The sequence below is a fragment of the Callorhinchus milii genome, unplaced genomic scaffold (genome assembly GCF_018977255.1).
Source record: "Callorhinchus milii isolate IMCB2004 unplaced genomic scaffold, IMCB_Cmil_1.0 Scaffold7, whole genome shotgun sequence".
Taxonomy (NCBI): Eukaryota; Metazoa; Chordata; class Chondrichthyes; order Chimaeriformes; family Callorhinchidae; genus Callorhinchus; species Callorhinchus milii.
This window is the reverse complement of record NW_024704748.1, coordinates 16,634,527-16,659,275: the sequence shown is the minus strand read 5'-3', so window position 1 is coordinate 16,659,275 and position 24,749 is coordinate 16,634,527. Positions and strand designations below refer to the sequence as shown.

Here is a 24,749-nt window from a genome sequence, read left to right as displayed (position 1 = left end):
AACCTTACCCATACCCTTACCCACACCCATACCCTAACCCGTGCCCTGCAGTCACCAGTCAGCGTCAACGCGCTTATGTAACCGCTGACAATGTGGGCGTCGGGTTTGGAGCAGAAGGAAGTCAGTCGAACGCTTTAAATTGCCTTTATCCGCTAAAGACGCGCCGCGGGTGAGATGAGATGAGGGTGAGACCGGGACACGGGGTTCCTTCACAGTGGAAGCGAGTCCCAGTGGTCGATCCGGTCAACCGATACCTTTAATTCCCCACCGGTTGCAGTTCGGAGTTGGCAGCGGCTGAGTTTGTCTGTTACTTTGTCAAACATCGGGGACCTCAGTCCCGGGAACTGTTACCCCAGTGGCTGACGTGACGTTTTCCCGAGTGGGCGGTCTGTTCACCACGAAAGATAAAAGCCCTCGAGACCGCAGGTTCGCGCATTAGGGGATCGGACTGTGTTTGGAGGGGGTGAGAGGGAGAGGGTGAGAGGGAGAGGGTGAGAGGGAGAGTGTGAGAGGGAGAGAGAGAGGGTGAGAGGGAGAGAGGGAGAGTGAGGGGGTGAGAGTGAGGGAGTGAGAGGGAGGGAGTGAGAGGGAGGGAGAGAGAGGGAGAGTGAGGGGGTGAGAGGGAGGGAGTGAGAGGGAGGGAGTGAGAGGGAGGGGGTGAGAGGGAGGGGGAGAGAGTGAGGGGGAGAGAGGGAGGGGGTGAGAGGGAGGGAGTGAGAGGGAGGGAGTGAGAGGGAGAGAGGGAGAGGGAGGGGGTGAGAGGGAGGGAGTGAGAGGGAGGGGGAGAGAGGGAGGGAGGGGTGTGTTGTTGTTGTTGTTGAGCGGTGTTGGGGCTGAAGGAGTAAAACCCCCAGTGCCGATCTTTCCGACGAGGACCCGTTCGCCAAAGAGGGAGGTAAGCGACCCCCCGGGGTTCAGGGGCTGTGAGGAGGAAACTCACATCGTTACGTTGTGACGCGGAATTGGCCGCGAGGTCTCTCATTCACATCCGATTCTGTGCCGACGGGGACTGCCATCAATCAGCCCCCGGTGGGTGTGTGGCTTCCCCGCAGCCTGTGCTGTGCTGTGCTCTACTCTACTGTGCTGTGCTCTACTGTGCTCTACTGTGCTGTGCTGTGCTCTGCTCTCCTGTGCTCTCCTGTGCTGTGCTCTATACTGTGCTGTGCTCTACTGTGTTGTGCTCTCCTGTGCTCTGCTGTGCTGTGCTCTGCTGTGCTCTGCTCTCCTGTGCTCTGCTCTGCTGTGCTCTTCTGTGCTGTGCTCTGCTCTCCTGTGCTCTGCTGTGCTCTGCTCTGCTGTGCTCTTCTGTGCTGTGCTCTGCTCTGCTGTGCTCTCCTGTGCTGTGCTCTGCTCTGCTGTGCTCTCCTGTGCTGTGCTCTGCTCTCCTGTGCTCTGCTGTGCTCTCCTGTGCTGTGCTCTCCTGTGCTGTGCTCTGCTCTGCTGTGCTCTGCTCTGCTCTCCTGTGCTGTGCTGTGCTCTGCTCAAACAGCCTCTGTCAAGTTTGAGATTGCCGCAGGATGAGTCGAAGCGATATTTCGAAACGCATTAAATTATTTCAAAATTGAACGTTTAACTCTTTTTGTATTTATTTTTCAGCATATATACATATATACACACACATGTATATATGGGAACTCGTCTGTAACTAACGCCTCGTTCCTCTAAACCGAGTCGATTTGCGGGCAAATAAATGAACTCTGTCCTGGACGCTGTTATTTTTAACACGATGGGAACTGAAAACAGCAAGAAGGATCTGGCCGAGATTCCCAACCACCAGTTTCCCCATTCCAGCAGCCTGTCCCCGGGTCACAGCTCGCTCTCTGTGGAGCTGGGCGACGAGGACGCTTCGTTCCAGCGCTCAGTCCCCACCAGGGAATCGCTCCGATGCCCCCAAGGCTCTGTGGTCAGTTTCCACAACATCGAGTACTTCATCACCAGCTCCAGCCGCCTGCCCTGCAAGCGCAAAGTCATCAAGAAACAGATCCTCTTTGGTGTCAAGTAAGTGAACGCCGAGCTGCCCTGGTCAGGGATTGCCTTGCAGTCTGGTCAGTCTGGTTAGTTCTTTCTCTCTCTTTCTCTTTCTCTTTCTCTCCTCTCTCTCTCTCCCCAGTTTGACTCGTGAAAAACCGACATATTTAAAAAAAAAGTGATATTAGAACTAGTGAAACAAGCTTCAGGTCCCGCAACCAACTCTTGATTCGGTTGCCGTCTCCATCCTTTTCTAATGTACTGGTACCTACTGACCAGGTTCCCATCATCAGCTAATCACATCCAAATGATCCAAATATTTCAAGCAGTTTCGAGGAGATATGTATATTTTTATCAGGGTATTTTTCCTTTGCTTGGTTTATCTAATCGAGCCACGTAGATCAGGCATGATGCCAACATTCGGCTTCTTTGATTAACTTAATATAAACTAAAATTGTTACGTAATCAAAGATGCTAATATAGTGCTGTACTGCACTATTTCCAATTCAGCATAACATGGAAATTGTATCTGTTTTTAATAATTCTATGCTGCAAAATCTTGTAAATACTGATGAAAAGGATTCTTCGAGAGAAGAATATCTGCAGTAACTTTAACCCTCTGCCGAAATGTTCCCTGTTGAATATACCCACCTATTTATACACTAACATGTACTGATTGCCTACAAATACTCGGGGAGTTTTTTTTTGTGGACTTAGTTTTGATGACTAATATGTTTTAAAAAGATACAGAAAGGTACAGATACCATCTTTTTGAAAAACAAAAAAATGTGCAAGACCTGAAAAAGTCTTCACTGCAACTCGTCTGGCGGGTTCTAAAGTGAAAATAACTTTTAAAAAATTAGAAACCCGAAAAGGTTGACCTCCTATGTACTTCTGCATTTTCTGTCTTTATCTCAGGTTTCCAGCATTTGTAATTTTGTAATTTGTGTTAGTTGAAGACTATATTTAAATATCATATAAATACATTAATTTATTAGCATTTTTTCAGACAAGCCACAAATCAGTAGAATTAAATAGAATTAAACTTCGAAGGTTTAAAGCCCCACCAAAAACAGCAACATCATTAGACACATCATACCCTCTCACACAGGTGCTGCAGAGAGTTTAAAAACACTTTTCTCTAATCCTGAAGATGCACTGGGCTTATTATAACAGCTCAGCAAAAGATTGCCTAAACTATTTGAAACACAAAAACTATGTAGCTTACTGTTGCTCCCTACTGCATGAAGAATGACACTCAAGTGGAAAGGTTGATGCTCTCATGGTGTTATTTGTGCAATTGGCACTTTTAACTTAAGAGTTTTGAGTCACACAAATGGGGATTCCTTATAGAAACCAATGTTCATCAAACTGGATCCACAGGAACTCTGCCTTGGCACCATCAACGTCCACAGTAGAAGCCCTGTGGGCCAGCAGGAAAGCAAACATAGAGAATGCTTCATCTATCATCATAGTTTACTTTGATGATAGAGTGCTGTAGCTCAGTGGTTAGAGCACTCACCTCGCAAACGAGAGACTCGAGTTTGATTCCTGGCAGAGCGAAACCTTGGGCATGTTTCCTTACTCCAGATGCCTGATAATAATTACCTCAAGAAAAATATCAAATAATAATTTTTAAATTAATAATAATTTAGGCAGTCCACAACTGTTTGTGGGACACTGCTGTGCGCAATTGGCTGCTGCGTTTCGCCCACAAATATACAGTCAATTCACTTTACAGTGCATTCTGTGAAGCACTTTGAGACATCTAGAAGACGTGAAAAGCTCTATATCAAATACAAGGATTATTATTATTATTGTCTGTAAGTATGTGGCTTCCAGAGCCCTAATTATAAAACCTGCTAAATACAAGGTGTGCATTTGGTGACATGTGTTTTCATACAGGGAAAACTGAAGTTGGGTCACTACAGTGATAATATTATGACACCTAAATAATATTAAAAATAATAATAATCCTTGCATTTCATACAGTGCCTTTCATGCAGCCTTTCTGAATTGTGCAAAACAATGTCTCCCCAACAAATGACTAATTTTAATTGGGTGTTATTGACCAGGAGCAAGGGAGAAATTCCCTTCACTGTTCAAATAATGCTACAGGATCTTTAATGTTCACCTCAACAGGCAGAGGAGACTTCAGTTTAGCATCTCATCGGAAAGACAGCAGCTCCAACGAAGCAGCGCTCCATTAGTGCTTGATTTGAGTGTCCGCCTGGACTCTTGAGTTTAAATCCCTGACAAGAGGTTTGATCCCACAACCTTCTCTTTGACGGTCACCTCTCTCCCCAGCTCGCTATCAGGCTCCGCCACTTTTAAACAATCCAAAATGTCACCTTGTGTGAATGGCACTATATAAATGTAAGTTGTTAGTTGTTGTTCTGATCCAGTGGGGAGACCAACTGAACCAGGCTGACATCTAAATAAATAAAGGCGCATCTCATGCAGATGTTTGGTGACATTTTCTACCAATTTCATCAATGACTACAGACCTGTTGTCACCTACTCAATTCACCAGCTAAATCCAGCATTATCTATTCTTACACTGTGTTTCAGTGCTTAATGCTGCACAAAGAGCAATGCTCAGGGGATTCTTTGACTCTCAAGTGTTGTTTTTGTAGTCACTAACCTTCATTTTAAAAATCGTTGAATGTCATTAAATGCTTTGCTGTAAATGAAATAGAATTATAATAGAATATTCATTTTTGAGAATTCCCAATGTCTCAGTGTCATAAAATAAACTTTCCATCAGTTTACAGTATTTATATTGACATCTATTATGTTAATGAATAAGAATCCTTGCATTTGATATAAGAAACAGAAAATACAGTTGTGCACAACAGATCAATCAATGGAAGGACCAGTGAGGTCAATTTAATTTTTGGTGAATTTTTATGAATACAATCAATAGAGGATTTTATCAGGGGGATAAAGCTACTGCAAATAATTTCCTTTGCTGGCATTCCTTTTATCTAGGAGCTATTTGTCAATCAGTAATTGTAAACTTATGCAAGATGACTAAACCTAGAATCTCTTTCCAATCTGTAATTAGTATAAAGCATTTAGGAATATGAACTGTTGTAATTTATTGAACAACTAAAAGTTCACTTTGTCAAAGAAGAACAGATAAAAAGTTAACACAACATTGTTATGGTTTCACCATGGGGTCATGATCATTTTGCGTTGGTACTAGGTCCTCGCCAGGTTTCCTACAATCAAAGGGCTATTTTTTCTTTCAATGGAAAAAGATTTCAGCAATTCCACCTCCAAATTAATATGTGGACCACTAAAACCTATTAAAATGAATTTGGCTTTGCTTGATGTGCCATGTTAGAATGGATTTGACTGTTCCTGGCACCCTTTATAATGACACATCACAGAAATCATGTGCCTTTACTAATAGGAAGACAGATTAATTAGGAAGAGAGAGTGTTACTATTTGTTGTGCATGCTGAAAGCATTTTTGCTCCATGTCATTGTGCTAACTTTATTCAGCACCCTGCAAGGTAAACACAATCGTAAATTATTATTTGACACTTTTCATTCTCTTTGTGCCCATCCATACTCTCCCATGCCAGGAGCCAGCCTTTGATCCACTTACCAATCTTTTGTGTTTTAAGATTAGATTAGAGGGCTGTTGAATGAGTGAAGTTTCTGAAATCAAATCTTTTCATTGCAGCTTCCTGAAAATGTTGTATGCAAATGACAAGAGCAATTTTTGCATTTGGAATTGGCCTTTCCACATTTTTGGTAGTGACCCACGTAGTTGATATGATTATGTATTGCATTCTTAAATTGTTATGTCCAAAAAATCCAAAATGTGGGCGATCAACAACAACAAAATGACATTTATAGAGCGCCTTTCACGTTGGGAGGCGTCCCAAGGCGCTGAGATAGGAGAAGAAAAATTGGGGAGAAAGAAAAAGGAGGGCATAAAGTTCTGGTTACTTCAACATAAGAGGGCTGTTCAGACCACAGAAACCGAGCAGAGTAGAGCAATAAGGATGATCCGATGATCCTCAATGAGGGATGAGCTTTGAGCAGTGATTGGATAAACTAGGGCTCTTTATCTTGAGAAAAGACCATAAATGTTAAATCGGATCAAAAAAAATAAACCCAGAACAACACTTTAGTTTGCACCAAGACAATAATAATAATAATCCTTGCATTTGATATAGCGCTTTTCATGTCGGGAGGACGTCCCAAATCGCTTCACAGAACACACTGTAAAGTGAATTGACTGTATATTTGTGGGCGAACGCAGCAGCCAATTGCGCACAGCAATGTCCCACAACCAATCGTAGATTGAAAATGACCAATTTAATTATTGTTTTTGGTTTTTGAAGGGATTATTATTAGGCGTGTGGAGTAAGGAAACTTGCCCAAGGTTTCGCCCTGCCTGGAATTGAACTCAGGTCTCTCGCTTGCAAAGCGAGTGCTCTAACCACTGAGCTACAGGACTCCACAGAATAGAATAGAACAAGAGGACATAACTGGCATAGCAAAGGGCATTTCGGAATGGATACAGGAAGGTTTTCTTTACCCAAGGGCAATTAATGACTGGAACAGGTTGCCAAGAAGGGTGGTTGAGGCCACAACACTGGTTAATTTAAAAAACAGCTTGATACTGTAATGGGAGGATGGTGAGTTGGGTACACTGGAGGGCTGAGATCACATCAGATCATAACCAAAGGACCCTCTTCATCTAAACAAATCTTGAAAATCTTGTTCTGTGGAACAGCAAGGAAAAAGAGGGAGAGAAGGAAAAAGAGAGTAGAAAAAGAGAGAGAAAGAGAGAAGAGGAGGAAAAAGCGTGAAGGTGGTAAAAGAGGTTTGGCAATGGTATTTTGTTTTGGAAATGGACTTTGCTGATTTATGTTCATGTTGTGTGAACATAACTGTGCCTTAATTTCAACCTTGTGATGCAAATAGGTCTTTTTTGGAACCAATGGAACCATACTCTTACAATCCTTCATAATTTTCAGTACAAGATATGATCTTACATTTTGATAGGAGTTTTTAAAAGCATTCCACAACCTTGACGGTACATTTCTAAATGGATTAGAGACAAAAGCAAAACTAAATAGGGCTGGGACAAATGTCCTGGCTACGCGAATAAATAGGGAGGTAGAAAGGGCTTTAAACTACTAAGGGGGGAGGTGAAAACATAGTAAAGTATAGTCCACCACAGTTAAACTTGAGATCAACAAAAGCAAGAGAGCAGATTAACAAGGGAGAAGAGCAAAGTGTGACAAGCAGGGAAAGGAAGTACAGTGATAGAGTGCTGGTGAATAGGGTTAATAGAATTAAGGGCGCTATATCTGAATGCACGAAGCATTCGTAACAAGATAGATGAATTAGTTGCACAAATAGAGACAAACCGGTATGATCTAGTAGCCATCACCGAGACATGGTTACAGGGTGATCAGGGATGGGAACTGAATATTCCCGGCTACGTGGTATATAGGAAAGATAGGCGATGTGGTAAACGAGGAGGGGGAGTGGCCCTGCTAATAAAGGATGGGATAAAAACAGTAGAGAGGAAAGATTTTAAATCTGAAAAGCAAGATGTAGAGTCAGTATGGGTAGAGATACGTAACTTCAAGGGGCAGAAAACTATAGTGGGAGTAGTTTATAGACCCCCAAACAGTGGTCAAAGTATCGCTCAAGGTATAAATCAAGAGATTAGTGGAGCATGTAGCAAAGGAAAGACACTAATTGTGGGTGATTTTAACCTGCACATAGACTGGGACAACCAAATTGGGAAAGGTAACATAGAATTAGAATGTATTAGAATGTATTAGAGATAATTTTCTAGATCAATATGCTGAGAAGTCGACCAGGGAACAAGCCATATTAGACCTTGTTTTGTGTAATGAAACAGGGCTGATCAGCAAACTGGAACTTAAGGCTCCTCTAGGGCAAAGCGATCATAATATGATGGAATTTAGCGTTAAGTTAGAGAGGGAAGTAGTTAAGTCTGAAGCAAAAGTCTTCAATTTAAATCGAGCCAACTTTGCTGGTATGAGAGAGGATTTAGCCAGAATAAACTGGGAGACTAAACTTAAAGATTTGACGGTAGACCAGCAATGGCAGACATTCAAGGAGATAGTGCAAAATTCCCAACGAGCACATATTCCTTTGAGGAATAAGAATGCCATGGGAAAGGTGGTGCAGCCATGGCTAACTAGAGCAGTTAGGGAAAGTATCAAATCAAAAGAAAAAGCCTATAAAACAGCGAAGATGAGTAGTAAACCCGAGGATTGGGAGAACTTTAGGGAACAACAGAGGAGGACCAAAAAATTGATCAAGAGGGAGAAAATAGATTACGAGGGCAAACTAGCAAAGAACATAAAAACAGACTCCAAGAGTTTTTACAAATATATAAAGAGGAAAAGGCTAGCGAGGGTGAATGTGGGTCCATTACAGGCAGAGACCGGAGGAATTATAATAGGGGACAAAGACATGGCAGAGTCATTAAACAAGTATTTTTCTACAGTCTTCACCGTAGAAGACACTGGAAACATACCAAAAATAGAGGACCAAGAAGACAATGTTAGCGAGCAACTTAGGGAGATTAACATTAGTAAAGAGATGGTTCTAGGTAAATTGTCGGGTCTTAAAACCGATAAATCCCCTGGACCGGATGGCCTGCATCCGAGAGTTTTAAAGGAGGTGGCTACTGAGATAGTGGATGGCATGTCTATAATCTTCCAAAAGTCTGTGGATACTGGAAAAGTTCCCATTGATTGGAAGATTGCAAACGTAACTCCACTATTTAAGAAGGGTGGGAGAGAAAATAGGGAAAACTATAGACCAGTTAGTTTGACGTCAGTTGTAGGGAAAATTCTTGAGTCCTTAATAAAAGACGTAGTTATGGGATACCTGGAAGACCATAAAAAGATTAGGCAGAGTCAACATGGCTTTACAAAAGGGAAGTCATGCTTGACTAACCTTTTAGAATTTTTTGAGGATGTATCCAGCAGGTTGGATAAGGGGGAACCAGTAGATGTGGTATATTTGGATTTTAGGAAGGCATTTGACAAGGTGCCACACAAAAGGCTGTTACTCAAGATCAAGGCCCACGGGATTAATGGGAAAATATTAACATGGATAGAAGAGTGGCTATCGGGTAGAAAGCAGAGAGTAGTGATAAACGGATCATTCTCGAATTGGCAGGATGTAACTAGTGGAGTGCCACAAGGATCAGTGCTTGGGCCTCAGCTATTTACCATTTACATCAATGATCTGGACGAGGACATTGAATGTAATGTGTCTAAATTCGCGGATGATACTAAACTAGGTGGGAGAGTAAGCTCTCAGGATGATGCAAAAAGATTGCAACAAGATATAGATAGGCTAGGGGAGTGGGCAAGTAGGTGGCAGATGGAATTCAATGTTAGCAAGTGTGAAATTATTCACCTAGGTAGCAAGAATAAAAGAACAGATTATTTTCTGGAAGGGGAGAAGTTAGATAGAGTTAGTATTCAAAGGGATTTGGGTGTCCTTGTACACCAGTCCCAAAAAGTTAGTTTGCAGGTGCAGCAAGCAACTAAGAAGGCGAACGGCATGTTAGCGTTCATTTCGAAAGGTTTAGAATATAAGAGTAGGGAAGTCTTGCTGCAACTGTATAGGGCTTTGGTGAGACCGCACCTAGAGTATTGTGTGCAGTTTTGGTCTCCTTATTTAAAAAAGGACATACTTGCCCTAGAGGGGGTGCAGCGTAGATTCACTCGGTTAGTTCCTGGGATGAGGGGACTGACCTATGAGGATAGGCTGAATAAACTAGGGCTATATTCTCTAGAGTACAGAAGAATTAGGGGGGATCTTATTGAAACTTATTGAAAGATTCTTAAAGGGCTGGATAAAGTAGACCCAGAGGGACTGTTTCCCCTGGTAGGAGAATCTATAACCAGGGGTCACAGTCTTAAAATTAAGGGTCAGCCTCTTAGAACAGAGTTGAGGAAACATTTCTTCACTCAGAGGGTAGTGAACTTATGGAATTCACTACCCCAGAAGGCTGTAGATGCTCAGTCCTTGAACATTTTCAAGGCTGAGACTGATAGATTCTTGAAAAATAGAGGGATTAGGGGATATGGGGATAGGGCAGGTAATCAGAGTTAGGTGAGAAGATCAGCCATGATCTTATTGAATGACGGAGCAGGCACGAAGGGCCGAATGGCCTACTCCTGCTCCTAATTCTTATGTTCTTATGTTCTTATGTTTGTACTTATACTGCACATATTTGAGTGAGATAGCCGGAAGTATGGGATGTGTTGAAATCTCTTTCCTATATCTAACAGCAGAATAATGTGTAGCAGGAACAAGGTTTAAAAATAAAAACATGCATTTGATATACATCTTGTGTCAAAATATCTTTTTCACAAAATGAGCGTCAAAACGAGTAACCAGTAACAAGTTAGCTCCCAATGAATTAATTTCAAATAGAATATTGGTTGTTATAACCTAACAATTGATCTGCACCAGTAATTAGATGAATTGACTGAATTAGCAATTAATTTAGATACAATTGGAATATCCGCCAAGACACTTCAAAGTATTGGAGTGTCATTTGATCTTTTAACATCCACCAGTGCAGAATGAGCAGTTACATAAAGGAGAAAAGTACATGATGGGTAGAACAGATGCACGGGATTAGAAAACACAAGGAGTGCGTGTGTGTGTTTGGGTGTGGGGTGGGGGGGGCTGGGTGTTGGTGTGGGAAGAGATTAGATTGTTTTGTTGACCTGGGCGGATATTTATATGACTGATGGGAAAAAAAATCACCGGTAATGACTTTTGATTGTGGAGGACACATTTGTTAATATTTCACCAATAAATTCCTATTAATGGTTAATAGGTTAGTGGTTAACACTGTCCGCACCACAGGCCACCGAAATCCTCATACATGTCTTCATTACATCGAGGCTCGACTATGTAAATTCACTGCTTGTCGACCTCCCCAACTCCTCCCTCCACAGGCTGCAGATCATCCAGAACTCCTTAACCCGTGTCCTCTCCCGCACAAGGCTCCGCGACCCTATCACCCCATCCTTGCCCAACTCTACTGGCTTCCCATCACACAGAGGATACAGTTCAAGATCCTGGTCCTCACCTTCAAAGCCCTCCACCGTCTTGCTCCCCACTACCTCTCCGACCTCCAAAGCCCCTACCACCCTGTTCGCTCCCTCCACTCAGCGGGCTCCGGCTGCTTCACGTCCCCCGCCTTGCTCGCCCCACTATTGGCGGACGGGCCTTCCACCACTCTGCACCCACCCTCTGGAACTCCATGCCGCGGTCCCTCTCTCTCACCCTCACCCTCGCCACCTTCAAGACCCACCTCAAGACCCTCCTCTTCGACTGTACTTTCGATCTCCCTGTTTCCCCCCCATGTCTTCCACCCTCCCCCACCCCGACCCCCAGATCGGATCTGTAACTCTGTCTGTCCAGTGCCTTGAGACGTCCTCCCGACGTGAAAGGCGTTATGCAAATGTAATTTTGTTGTTGTTGTTGTTATTACTATGAATATCACCAGTACATTCCAGGGACTAAACCTAACATTCTCCCAGCATGATCTTCATATTATATATTGCCAGAGGGAGTTTGGTATAATTGTGCTGAATCATGACTACATTAGTTGGGAAGGAGGAAGAGGAAATAAAGAGAAAATTAATGCTCGATTCTATAAATGAGATTGAAAAGGAATTTACTGACGTTGTTCATTTAACTTCTGCAGGATATTTCAAAATATTTTGCCCTTGTTACACTGATGGACAACAAAAAGTATTACTTTTGTGACAGGTGGTAATCAGTCCACTTGTTGCAAGCCCACCACTGTTTGCATATGTGCACGGTTGTGATAAGAATATTGTGCCAATGCACCGTCATCCTGTTTTTTTGTAAAAATTATCAGACAACTTAAATTTGTTTCTAATCTACAGCTGCAGGAAACTGATATAACAAAGACTACTGCAAATGTTGCAGATCTGGCCTACTGCACTTCCCTTGCATTGGTGTGTACTTCATCAGTCAAGTTTTCCCTGCTCCTTCCCTAAATCTCACCTCCTTACACCATCTTCTGCTTTCAATTGCCTTCTAAAAATCCTGGCTCATTGACTGTGCCTTTTTTGCTCTTCTCACCCACCCCCCACCCACCGTCTCTCACCTTGCTCGAGCTTCACCTTGTCTTCTTCCCGACTAATGTAGACAGTAGTTGAGCACGTTATCACAAACTCTCTCTGGCACAATGTTAGGTTTACTCCCTGGAATGTACTGATGATATTCCTAATAGTAACCAAAGGAATCTATTGGTGAAAAAAATACCGAATGTGTCCTCCACAGTTCAAAGCCATGTTAAGTGTTTTGAGATATTTAACTATGTGAAAGACACCACGTAAGTCCAAACTGTTGTTATTGAAAGGAAATACTTTACTTGCTCTCAGGGAAGCTCTCTTGGAAACAGGATGGTATATTTATTTGCAAATCCCATTGTTTACTTTATCATATTGTTTCAGCATTTATGTTTGTACTATTACATATTATGTTATATTTCCATAATTTTCCATTGATCTGGGGAATTCTATTCTGGAAGCACATTATGTCAGAATAGATTTCCAATGGATGAGTCCAGTTACTGGAAGGAGTCCCCTTTTGCATGATTTGGATTCCTTATTTAAGAATCCCATTCAGAATGATTGTAACTAGACCCATTGTATTTTATCCAAGGCTGATCGAGAACAGTTAGCTGATATAAATGAATACCATCACTTTCATTGAAACAAGTGTTTTCTTTTTCAGTGGGATTTTAAAGCCAGGCTTGAATGCTATTCTTGGACCCACAGGCAGTGGGAAATCTTCGTAAGTTAATGTTGAATATGTTTATCACAACCAATGACTAACAAACACATGTGCTAATGTTAAAGCCACATTTTGTTGAATGCATTGCAGTTGTAACAGTAAGAGAGCATTAACAAATAATAACTGTCTTGAATTGTAGTGTGTTCCAACTATGTCTCTGACTAGTTTGAGCGTGTTTTCCAACTAACAGCATGTAGCTGCCCCGGGCTGAATATTGGAATGAAAGTGTTCCCAGCTGAGTGTACCCAGCAACTTCTGTTTTTGTTTTCAGAATGAAAAGTGTGTTATGTTGCATAGGACATATTTATGCAGGTTACATAGAATTAGAACTAGCAGCTGTGGATAATAAATGTAATTTTTAGAAAATCTGTTTTCATCTTACAGCTGAAAGTGAAAATGTTTTAAAAATCTGACATTCATGCACTTTCCAGCAGGGGTCACTAGATACTGTTCAAGAGCAAGGGTTTTGGTTTCTTTTCCACTAAGGAGCCCAGGAACACTGTGACCAATTGTAATATACTCCTGCTGCCAAGGCTTAGTCCATCTTACTTTTGGCCCTCTAGTTCTGATTCTTTCAGTTTCACACTGGGGACATTATCAAATGAACGATCAGAAAATCTCCATCACTTGTATTACTAATTATACTAAGCACTGAATCCATATATTGTTATAAATAATTGGTCAAACTATGTGCTGCAAAAATATATTCATGATAAATCTAGACCCATTTTATCCACAATTACTAAAAGTGTTTTGATAGAAAATGTGACTACTGCTGTTTGATAAAAAGACATGTAATCCTTTGACCCACCAGGCTACTGGATATTTTGGCTGCAAGAAAAGATCCCGCTGGGTTGTCTGGGGAAGTCCTAATAGATGGAAGAGATCAGCCATCAAATTTCAAGTGCATTTCTGGCTATGTTGTCCAAGTCAGTGTTTTTAGTCNTTTTTTTACTTAAAACTATATTTGCAATAGAGTACACTGGTACTGCAATAGTGAATCAGATTTTGTTTTTTCTCGGTAGGCTAACTTATTGTATAGATTTCTTGGGAAATTGTGTCAATTGTGTTCTTTAAGTGGATTCTTCACTTTGTGTCCCTCACAGGATGATGTTGTCATGGGAACATTGACTGTAAAAGAGAATCTGTTGTTCTCTGCAGCATTGCGACTGCCAAATTCGATCAGCTTCAAGGAGAAAGAAGAAAGAGTGGATCAGGTTATCTCTGAGCTTGGACTGACCAAAGTGGCCAATTCCAAGGTACAACTGGATAAGTGATTAGTGTCATCCTTAGGTACCTTCAGAGACAGTAAAGAATGTTGAGGCATTATCAAGCCAATTGTCTGTGAAAATAAAGTTGAACAAGTAAAGCACTTTGAGATATCCTCCTGATGTAAAACATGCTACATAAATGTAAACTATATAAATTGTATAATGAGGTGTAAAAAGTTTGGATTTCATGCAGATTTTTGGTTTGAAGAACAATATGGTAACAATTTCAGACTAAAACATTTATCCAAAATTTATCTAGACCTATTCATGTTTTTTTAATGAACAATAACATCAATTTATAGTATTTTAATAATCTTCAATATTTACCTGAGGGGAAAATGCTGTATTTAACTTCTTTAGGAATTACCTAGCAAGGTATAGTTAAGTTTTCGCCTCTTTTGATAGCTTGTTCTCTCCCTTAAAGGGGTGGCGCTCCGCTGCTTTATTATGACAGGCATGCAGAATAGGTGCAAAATGTAGGTTTAAGTCTGGCATTGGCACTGCCTGGCTTGGACCAGAAGGTTTGATTTTTGAAAGGGGTGGCAGAATGGCATAAGTTTTTAATTGTAACTCCCCCACCCCACCACACCCCCCATAAACTATGTTACATTAACTAGAAGCCAGTTATTTTTATTTAGTATTAGTTGAAGTCCTTTTTTCTCACCCTGTGTGTTATGATATGAAGATGTGAGATATCAGTGATTCTTTTTTGCTTGAATAAAGCAAACATTAGCATTAAAGACTGCCATACTCTTATCCTGCCCCTGTCTAATTTTGAGCTCAACAAATGCCAACCTTATTGAAGACAAACGTTTAAAATTTTAGACCGTAAAATAAGGAGATACGTAATGGTATTTAAATCCCATGTAGAATGGTATTTAACCATGCCTTGTACTTTCAGGTTGGTACAGAAATGGTGCGAGGTGTATCTGGTGGGGAGAGGAAACGGACAAACATAGGCATGGAACTCATTACAGAACCTCCAGTGTTGTTTCTAGATGAACCCACAACAGGCTTGGATTCTAGTACTGCAAACGCTGTTCTAATCCTACTGAAAAGGTATGAGTCTTCTTACAATAAAACTATAGCGCATTCATTCTACATCAATCAAGAACAAATTATATGTATTTCTTGTAGTTGACATACAGTATTTCTTGAACTGTATTAATTTCTGAAGCCTATTTTGTCTGATTTTCTGAATCCTGATGTTTCTAATCACAGACTTTCAAGACGTGGAAGAACGATTATATTTTCTATCCACCAGCCTCGATACTCCATATTTAAGCTGTTTGACAGCTTGAGTCTCCTGGCTAGTGGAAGAATGGTTTATCATGGACCAGCCAAACTAGCACTCCAATACTTTTCATCTATTGGTAAGAAACAAGTTACACATGGTTACTCTTAATGGACTTAATAGAATATAAAGTGATCAACTTTCTCAAGAATTTTTTAATTCCTTATATTTTGAGCAAACACATATTTTGGCTGTGTTGATCGGTTAAAACTTTCATACAATAATATTACAAACACTTTAAGGTGAAATTTGAAAGAGTGTTAAATGTATCACTCTTGCTGTAAATAATAACAAATCTAGTTTTGACACCTCTATGTAAGAGTAAAGAAGTACCAATACCTAGACTAACTGTGCTGGAGTTAAATACTTGAACAAGAATTCATTTTGTAAGAGAATTATGAAAACTTTTAACACAGTTATTTGTGTAGTGTACGGACCAATCAATATTTAACCATTCAATTCATATAAATTTGCTATTAGAATCTAGACTGTAAAATGTAAGCAATGCTACTTTTGTTTTAGGATACGAATGTGAGGCTTTCAACAACCCAGCTGATTTTTTCTTGGACATTATTAATAAAGATTCTACTGCAGTTACAACCAATGAAAAATGTGCAAGTGATTTGAACCATGAAAGTTCAGGTATGTATGGCAGAATAAATCCAACATTCATAAATGGTCAATTTTTTTGGTCTTCCTAAATGTTACATGGAGAAACATTACAATATAATATTAACACTTTGGAAAAGTGTCCCGTCTTACTGCTTGATTAAAGCTAAATTTGCACCATTATCAAAGTTTAAGCATTTTGAATGATTAAATATCAGCATTGTTTTACTTTATAAATTATGTTTCCCACCAATTTCTCTCCTCCAATTTCTGACATCCTCTGCTGAACACATTTGACTAATTTTCCCTTCTACTGTACACCAGGTGTCCTCTGTTCCTCACCCAATTGGCCATTAGTCATTTGTGAGCCTTACCAGTGAGTTTTGGTGTTATTGCATTCACATCAGGCTTGTGGGAACATAATCATATATAAGGTATCACTCATCTGCTGCATTCCCATTACTTCGTGAAATTTACAAGGAATTTTGCTTGTAACAAAATGAGAGTTAGCCAAATGAGAGTTAATTGCAATATAGCCTGAGAATTAAATTGCTTTGGCATTCAGGAGCTGCTTTTGGCCTTTGCTAAGCCTTTTTTCTCTAGACCCTGTTAGTTGTGGCCTCTAGAATGTATGATGATGTTGCCATGCACATACATCATTGCAGATGGAATGAGTCAACTCTATGCACATATGCTGACAGAACAAATGTTTAAATAAGTAAAGAGGACAAAGGTGTAAAGAACAATGCTGTGCTGATGGAACCTTCACTTGGTGGCATTCTTGTTACCCTCAAATTCTCAGCCTAAGACATTAGTAAACGATTGAATCAAGGAAAACCAATTAGATTGGCGAGTTGTTATGACAGTTAATTGCATTTAGTAAAAACTAAAAGAGTCACATTTTATTCTTTTAGTTGTAGAAAGAAAATATTCAGCTGATGATGATGTGGAGCAGGTAACTCCAATGGCCGAACAACTGTCCGAACTGTATCTAAAATCAAACCATTGGCAAGATGTAGGGGAGACCCTTAAGAAGATAGAAGCAAGCAGAGATGATAAAAAATCGAACAAGAAAAAAGGACAATCAATTACATATGTAACATCATTCTTCCATCAACTCCTCTGGGTTAGCAGACGATCATTTAAGAATCTTGTCCGAAGCCCCGAAGCATCTTTTGCTCAGGTGAGAGGAATGTCTTGTAACTTGCTGAAGTACTGATTAAATAGATTTGGATTCTTATTAATCTTGTTACTGAGGCAATTTGCATTAATCCTGCACTTTCTATGTAGGTGGCTGTATCTTCTCACCTAATTAATACAAATACAAAATTAAATTTGGATAGTGCCTTTCACGTCGGGAGGACGTCCCAAGGTGCTGGACGGTCAGGGGTTTGGACCTAAGCTGGGGGTCAAGACCGGGGAGGGTGGAGGGCAGGGAGGATAGGAGGGTGGCCTTGACACATGCCTTGAAGAAGGAAAGGGAGGAAGCGAAGGGAATGTGCGATGGAGTTCCAAAGGGTGGGGGCAGAAAGGCTGAAGGCCCGACCACCGATGGTGGGGCAGGACGGGTGGGGGACGTGGAGCAGGCCACAGCCTGCTGAGCGGAGGGAGCAGACAGATTGATATAAGGTAATCCTTGCATTTGGTATTGCACCTTATCACATTGTTGAGATGTTTCAAAGCACTTTGTTTAAGTGATATGTTAATATTATCTCTCTGCAGCTAGCTGTAATTGCTGTCTTGGGTCTGATTGTTGGTGCAATCTTTTTTGGAGTAACCCTTGATCCCAGTGGAATTCAAAACCGGTACAAGCTCTAGAAATTATTATTATTTGAAGGAAATACAAAATGAGGTCTTTGTGTCATTATTTTTTGACATTTATCCGTAGGTGATGCTGGCTCATTGCTGTGCTTCTTGTATCTTAGGATAGGAGCTCTCTTTTTTCTAACCACCAACCAGTGCTTTACCAGTGTGTCTGCCGTTGAACTGTTCATCAGAAACAAAAAACTATTTGTGTAAGTATGCCACTACAATTTATCGAACTGCAAATTAGAGTATGTATTATTTGCCTGTTAAATGGTCTGAGAGTAGATGTTCTTCAGCACAATCTAATTTAGTTTGCTCCTTGCATATTGCATTTTTATTATATGCTTCTATGCTTCTATTATATATAATACTGAACTGTTAATAATGTTTCAATGTTGCATATATCATAGGTAAAGCAGAATGATTTGGAAGTGACTCCACACAATCAGCACCAACCTTAAAATACTAGGCTAAAATTGTCATGTTAAGACGGTGCAGCTTTTGGTCTTATTTTTCAATAAATACTTCAACTGCAAAAAACATCAAAAGGTTACTTAGCTGTTTTATTACACAAACAGAATGCTCTGTATTAAAAGTATTTCCTGTTACTAGCCATGAATACACCAGTGGATATTACAGGATATCAGCATACTTCCTTGCACTGTTAATAGGAGATCTGTTGCCAATGAGAACACTGCCTGGCATTTTATTTTCCTGTATAACCTATTGGTTGATCGGTAAGTATTAATGATGTTTTTTGTTCTTTTAAAATAAATATTTATAATAAATGCCACATATTTGTAGGTACCCCTGTTGTGCATAGAGCACTTCTTACCCACTGAGCAAAGAGTCTGCTGCAGGTCAGAAATTTTGGACTGTAGGTGTTAGCATGAAAAATGAATATTTCTTCTGTTAAAGACATTTTTCTAATTCATCTACGGAAGTAGAAAAATTACTAATGGGCAGAGACAGGTAAAATTACACCATAGGTATTTTGTATATAATCTAAAGAAATTAAAATTTGTAATCTATAATACGCCAACTGATATAAATGAAATATGAAAGAAGTGAAAATAATTGCGTTGCCACCTTAAGAGTAATATGGAAACACATTTCTTGTTTTCAGGTTACAAGCCGGTTGTCGGAAATTTCTTCTTTTTCATGCTTTGCCTAATAACGGTGTCGTATGCAGCCACTTCTATGTCTTTAGCTATCAGTGCTGGGATGGATTTGGTTTCTATTGCAAACCTAATATGCACCATATGTTTTGTTTTTATGATTGTAAGTACTGGTTACGAGGTTTCTGGTAGGAATCTTTTTTATTTGCTTTAATACTAATCCCTCCAAAAAAAAATCCCCCCCACCCCCAAATAATAATCATTTAGTCACTGAATCCACGACTGTTTGTGAGACACTGCTGTGTGCATTTGGTTGCCATGTTTCACCCACAAAATAAACAGTCAATCCACTTTACAGTATATTGTGTGAAGCGCTTTGAGACATCTCAAAGACGTGATAAGATGCTAATCAAATGCAATTATTATTAACACAAGTCAATCTGTGCTCAACACTCTCTGGAAGTAAATTAACCAGCGAGCATCCCTCCAGGGAGAGAGTGTTCATTCCATTACAGACACAGGGAAATTTCCATATGTAGATAGCGTACACATGTGGAATGCTCGTTCTGATTAGGATACTCTTAAGCACGGGTTTTCACTGGATGGATTTCCACTAAAAAAACACAAAGAAGCGCTCCTGACCCTCTTTTGTCATAAGGTTCAGAAAACTTTCTTCAGGATGAATGTTAATAATCATATACAATTGTTTCATTTACAGATATTTTCTGGCCTCCTTGTGAACCTGCCAAGTGTTGTGGGCTGGCTGAGCTGGCTCAAGTACTTCAGTATCTCCAGATATGGTTTTACAGTAAATATTCATCATTGTATTGTTAAAATAACAATATCAGAATAGTTTTTTTAAATCTACAATGTTGGTTAAAACAATTGTTAAATATTATAGGTCTGCAACTTTAAATCTTATATCAGAAGATTAAGTAAGTGGACTGAAATATAGAAAATGGAACTGAACACTGCAAAGTGTGAGGTAGTGCATTTCAGAAGGAAGAAGAGTGGCGTGTGTTCTAAATGGGGAAATACTAGGAGGGGTGGACAAGCAGAGAGATGTGGGGGTCCATTACAATGGGCATAGCTTTATATTGAGAACCAAGACAGTTAGTGTTTCTTCACACCCAGGTTGTGAACATATATGCCCAAGAAAGATATAGAGATGGAATCAATAGGGAAGTTTTTTTTAAAAAAAGACAGTTATCTGGATATTAGAAGTATTTAAAGTATTAAATATGGTGAGAGGATGGAGCATTGGGATTAAAAGAACTGATGTAATAATTAGGTGGAACATGCTCAATGCGATGAATATTCTCCTCCCCATCCAATGTTTTCCTATGTTACTAAGCATACAGTTAAGTCGGGAGGGTTTAATGGGATGTAATTTGTGCATCCAGTAATTGGAGCTCCAGTTGCTGATCTGAGCTGAATATTATCTTTCAACAGCAATTTAAATATATTTAATAAACATTAACCTTGGGTTTTTAGTAATAAGAAGTTATGCATAAAAGGAGTAAAATTTAAATAGAATTTAATCTTTTTAAAAAGGCTCTGCAGGTGAATGAGTTCAGGGGACTGTACTTCTGCGATGGACAAAATATTTCTACCTCGTTACCAGATGCGCTGGCTAATTGTTCAAGCTCATCAAAGTTTGGAGGAGTGTAAGTTTCAAACAGTTGTGTGCCTCAAAATTTAAATTTTAGAGTAATCTTAATTCTGCTACAGAAGACCCTTTAACAACATAAGGTACAGATACCACATAACTGTCTCAGGTTTATTTTGTTGTTCACATTCCTCGATTGTCCTGACTTGTGGTAGCTACATCTAATATAACCAAGGCCAATAGAACAAAGCACAGCCATGATATTCCCTAGCCTACTAATTATGTTAGTTTATCTCTTCAGACTCTGTCTAATCTAAATCTTTAAAAATAAAGTCAAAAAGATAAGATTTGGCATTTTTTAAATCTACTTAATTGTAGCTCATAAATCAAAATAGCTTCTACACTTTGAAAATTTGCTTCAGCCCCACACATGCTATTCTACAAAGTTCACACGAAATGGTGTTCTAATCCGTAAATCCAAAATTAATGCAAAAATCTGATGCACATATGCTAACTGTCTCAACTGAATTAGACAAGATGGTTCATACGGAGGAAAGCATCTACAAAGATGTGAAGGTCTGAATGGTCAGTTTATGCACTGTAACAATTTATTTTGGCATACAATGAAATTAGATTATTACCAACTAGTACTGAAACTGCTATGGATATAGCTTTATATTGCCTCTCAGGCAAAAGATGTAATGAAAAGAAGGTTGATCAATTTAACGACTTCTACAGGATGCAACTGGCTGTTTCAAGTATTGATTTTATTTAGATCATATTGAGCTAATGTACATTACAGTTGTTCATCATTTGAATGGAATAATTTTGTCTGCTTTTAGAGTGCTTCTGCAAGGTAGTTTCTAATTTACTATATCTTTTGTTTCAGATGTTATGGTGAAGAATACTTGTGCAGTCAAGGAATTGGAATTGATGACTGGGCCATGTGGGAGAACATAGTTGCCCTTTTATGCATGACCATAATCTTTCTCACCATTACGTACATGAAACTTAGATTTATGAGAAAGTACACATAAAAATTCTACAAATAGGTAGCCTTGCATCCAGGAAATATTTCCCTCTTTCACAGATCCAGTGGATATTGAAACATTTACCTTGATACACATTCACCAAATATAAACAGATTTGAAAAATGTAAGAGTCCGGCAGTTTACGTGCACTGAATTGTTTATAAGTGGTGGAAGTTATATTGGAAAGTCACCACTTAAAAATACAACAAAAAAGAAAGCGTAGATTTTTAAAGTTCAGTCTCCAATAGCTATTTTATGCTCTATTTGGCATGAGTATTTTAACTTTACTATATATTCATTCTGATTGTGGATTAGGTTGTTGATTAAAACTGCTGAATGGATCATTTTTAGAAATGTTTGAATGTTTTATTTTCTTCTCAGACATGGTGTTCAGTCAATACACCACTGAGGAGGAAAAGTGTTTATAGAGAAGGAAAAGTTTATCTTGTGTTCTTTTATATATCAAAATAGTGTGGATGAAGCACATGTTGGAAAATTCATGTTGCAATATTTCTAGGCCTAGTATGTTTTGTAAAATAGTTTACAACTCTTCTAAGTGGATTGTTTCATAATTCTGAACAGTAAAGTGTAGCTGCATTAATAAATTAGAAGAGAAGGGGTCTAGCCCAGGAACTGATACACTGGTAGAGATCTATCCTCTAGTAGAGATAGTCATCTGTCAGAATAGTACAACTATCTGTCTGGAAATAAATGATTCCAAATTGCAATCTGGAAATTAAAGCAACCTGGAGTACTTCACTTGTACTTCCAGAAAATGGAAATGTCAATCATTTGTGCATCAGTGAAAAAAGTAGTTGGAAAACATGGGACTGCCTAATTATCATGCAATTCAATAATGAGGGGACATCTACTAATGGAAGATTTATTTAACAGTCAAGCAGCTGTGGCCGGAATTATCATTGTACTACATTTTGCGGGACGTTGTAGAGCCTCAATCTAAATTTCTATCAATATTAGGCTGACAAATCGCTATTTCATCAATGCTACAAATGTTCAAAATAGAATACAGATTGCAGGATGTGGATATATTTTTGGGCCTCTTCAGACAAAATTAAGAGAATACAAAAGCTACTTGACAAATGTGTCAAATTATTGTAATATTATAGGTTTCATAAGGATTAAAAGAACAGTAAGATTAAAATCTGGCAACCGCAGTCAAGGTTGTATAAATGGGGGAACTGAGACAGTTCATATTGCACTGCAGGCTTGTTCCAGTTACTATTTGGAAGATGTGATTTCAAAAGCAGTGGTATTTACACCAACTCAGTATAATGGTTGCAAATTGTACTAGACTCATTCTCTCATGACTTTATAGGTCTTAGACTGTTATTTCTGACTTCCAAGTTGCAGCTATCAATTGTGAAAACCATATAACTGTGCATTCCAAATCCCAAGTCAACAAAGCCCAAAACAAAGATTGTGAGCAACACTATTGTTTTGGACTTTCCTGGCTTGTGGTTTACTGTTTTACAAATCTCATTGCAGGTTTCACAATCAATCTTTGAAACCTGGAAGTTGCAATTTGCAACTCAACTCCAGATTTTGAATACATTTGTTAAATTTTCTAAACCATTGTTTTTATTGATGAACTAGAGGTACCCATTGCAGCTACGCTTGCAACCAAAGGATCTAATAGGGAATCTAGATTTCAGCGATACCACTCACAAACCATTTAACCTGTCATAAACACTGTGCAATGAGCTTGTTTGGGTCACAGCTCATCAATGACAGAAGATCATATCAAAGCTATGCCAACCGAAGGGGTGTACGGTGTGATCGGGCAGGTCCTCGAGTTATTGCAAGGCTGCCATGCTCGTTTTTAGAGCTGGCATTTTCAGGGATACCACTCAAAAACCATTTTACATGCCATAAACCTGATGTGCACACCTTAAGCAAGACTGCTATACAGGCGTCATGCGCTTGTTTAGGTCATAGGCCATCGATGATAGGAGAAAGAATATGCCCCTGACACTTCTCCATTCAAGACCTTTCCGATGAGGTATAAATCATTTTTCTATGTCAATCAGTTATTGCGTATTTGGCGGACAGATACATAGATATTTCATCTTTATTAGTATAGATGATGCAGCTTCAGAAATTGCTGTGAATCCATTGTGCAACAATAAACATTAATCAGCACAGAACTGAAAAAAACCCAAGATGTTTTGTTTGAATTTGTTTGAATGTTTTGAAACTTCTGTAAATTAGAAGTGTGTGGATTGGGATATTAAATATCTTGTAGCAATATGAAAGGCGTATCATGTTGTATAACCTAATATAGTTTATGGTTGATAAACAAATGGTTAAAATATTTTTATCAGTCAGTCCTGCTTCTACTTCCTATCACTCTATCAATTATTCCTTATTTTACATTTATCTGAAAAGCTGACCAAAGGAATGAAAGACTTGAAGCCCTTTATGAGTGAATTAATTCTTTTGTTAACATTAAAGGATGAAGGCTTTAATATTGTTATTAAAGTGCACTGGAGGTCAGTGAATTTCATAAAATTATGAATTACGAAGCCAAAGATGAAAAGTTGAGGGACAAAGACTCAAAACAAATCCTCTTATAACCCAACCAGAAAGAAATCTTTACTCAAAGGTTAACTCCTCAAGTACTGATTGTCTAGCCCTATGTAAATATTGCTCTCTGTAGCACTTTGTCTACAATTATGTTTCTCGGGGTACTTGTAAATCAAATTAGTAGTTACTTTAATCTAAAAGCTGTGAGGCTGTGTCGCAATATGCACTTTATCAAGAGACTATTAAAGTGTGCAAGACAAGGAGATCCAATAGAAAATTACTGCAGGCATAGTTGTTAAAACTTGGGCAATGGGTTCCTCAAGAGCAAACCAACATAACAACGTTTCATAGAGGACATAAGTAACAAAACGCAAAATACTGCAGATGCTGGAAATCTGAAACAAAAACAGAAGTTGTTGGGAACACTCAGCAGGTCAGGCAGCATCTATGGAGAAAGGCAAGCGAGTCAACCTTTTGGGACCACGACCCAAAAAGGCAAAAAGGAGCTAAGTATAGAATGCGTTTTTTCTTCTAGTTCACCATTGCTGTACTATTAGTCATCTCCGAGGCCATTCACCACCTGCAGGGAGAAAGTGAGATTGACATGCTTTCAATCCTCCAGCAATA

At 39.4% G+C, this 24,749-nt stretch overlaps 1 protein-coding gene across 1 annotated transcript; it reads left to right on the top strand.

Moving 5' to 3' along the window:
* Positions 1 to 779: 779 nt before the first annotated feature.
* On the top strand, positions 780 to 23,755 carry LOC103181128 (broad substrate specificity ATP-binding cassette transporter ABCG2). The gene is made up of 16 exons (XM_007897376.2): positions 780 to 895; positions 1,597 to 1,998; positions 12,781 to 12,840; positions 13,655 to 13,769; positions 13,947 to 14,099; positions 15,013 to 15,170; positions 15,333 to 15,484; positions 15,928 to 16,047; positions 16,929 to 17,197; positions 17,737 to 17,819; positions 17,940 to 18,029; positions 18,433 to 18,557; positions 18,947 to 19,101; positions 19,657 to 19,746; positions 20,493 to 20,605; positions 21,437 to 23,755. Exons 2-16 carry the CDS (start codon positions 1,691 to 1,693, stop codon positions 21,582 to 21,584), a joined length of 2,139 nt encoding a protein of 712 aa, XP_007895567.2. The 5' UTR covers positions 780 to 895; positions 1,597 to 1,690; the 3' UTR covers positions 21,585 to 23,755.
* The last annotated feature ends 994 nt before the right edge of the window (positions 23,756 to 24,749 follow it).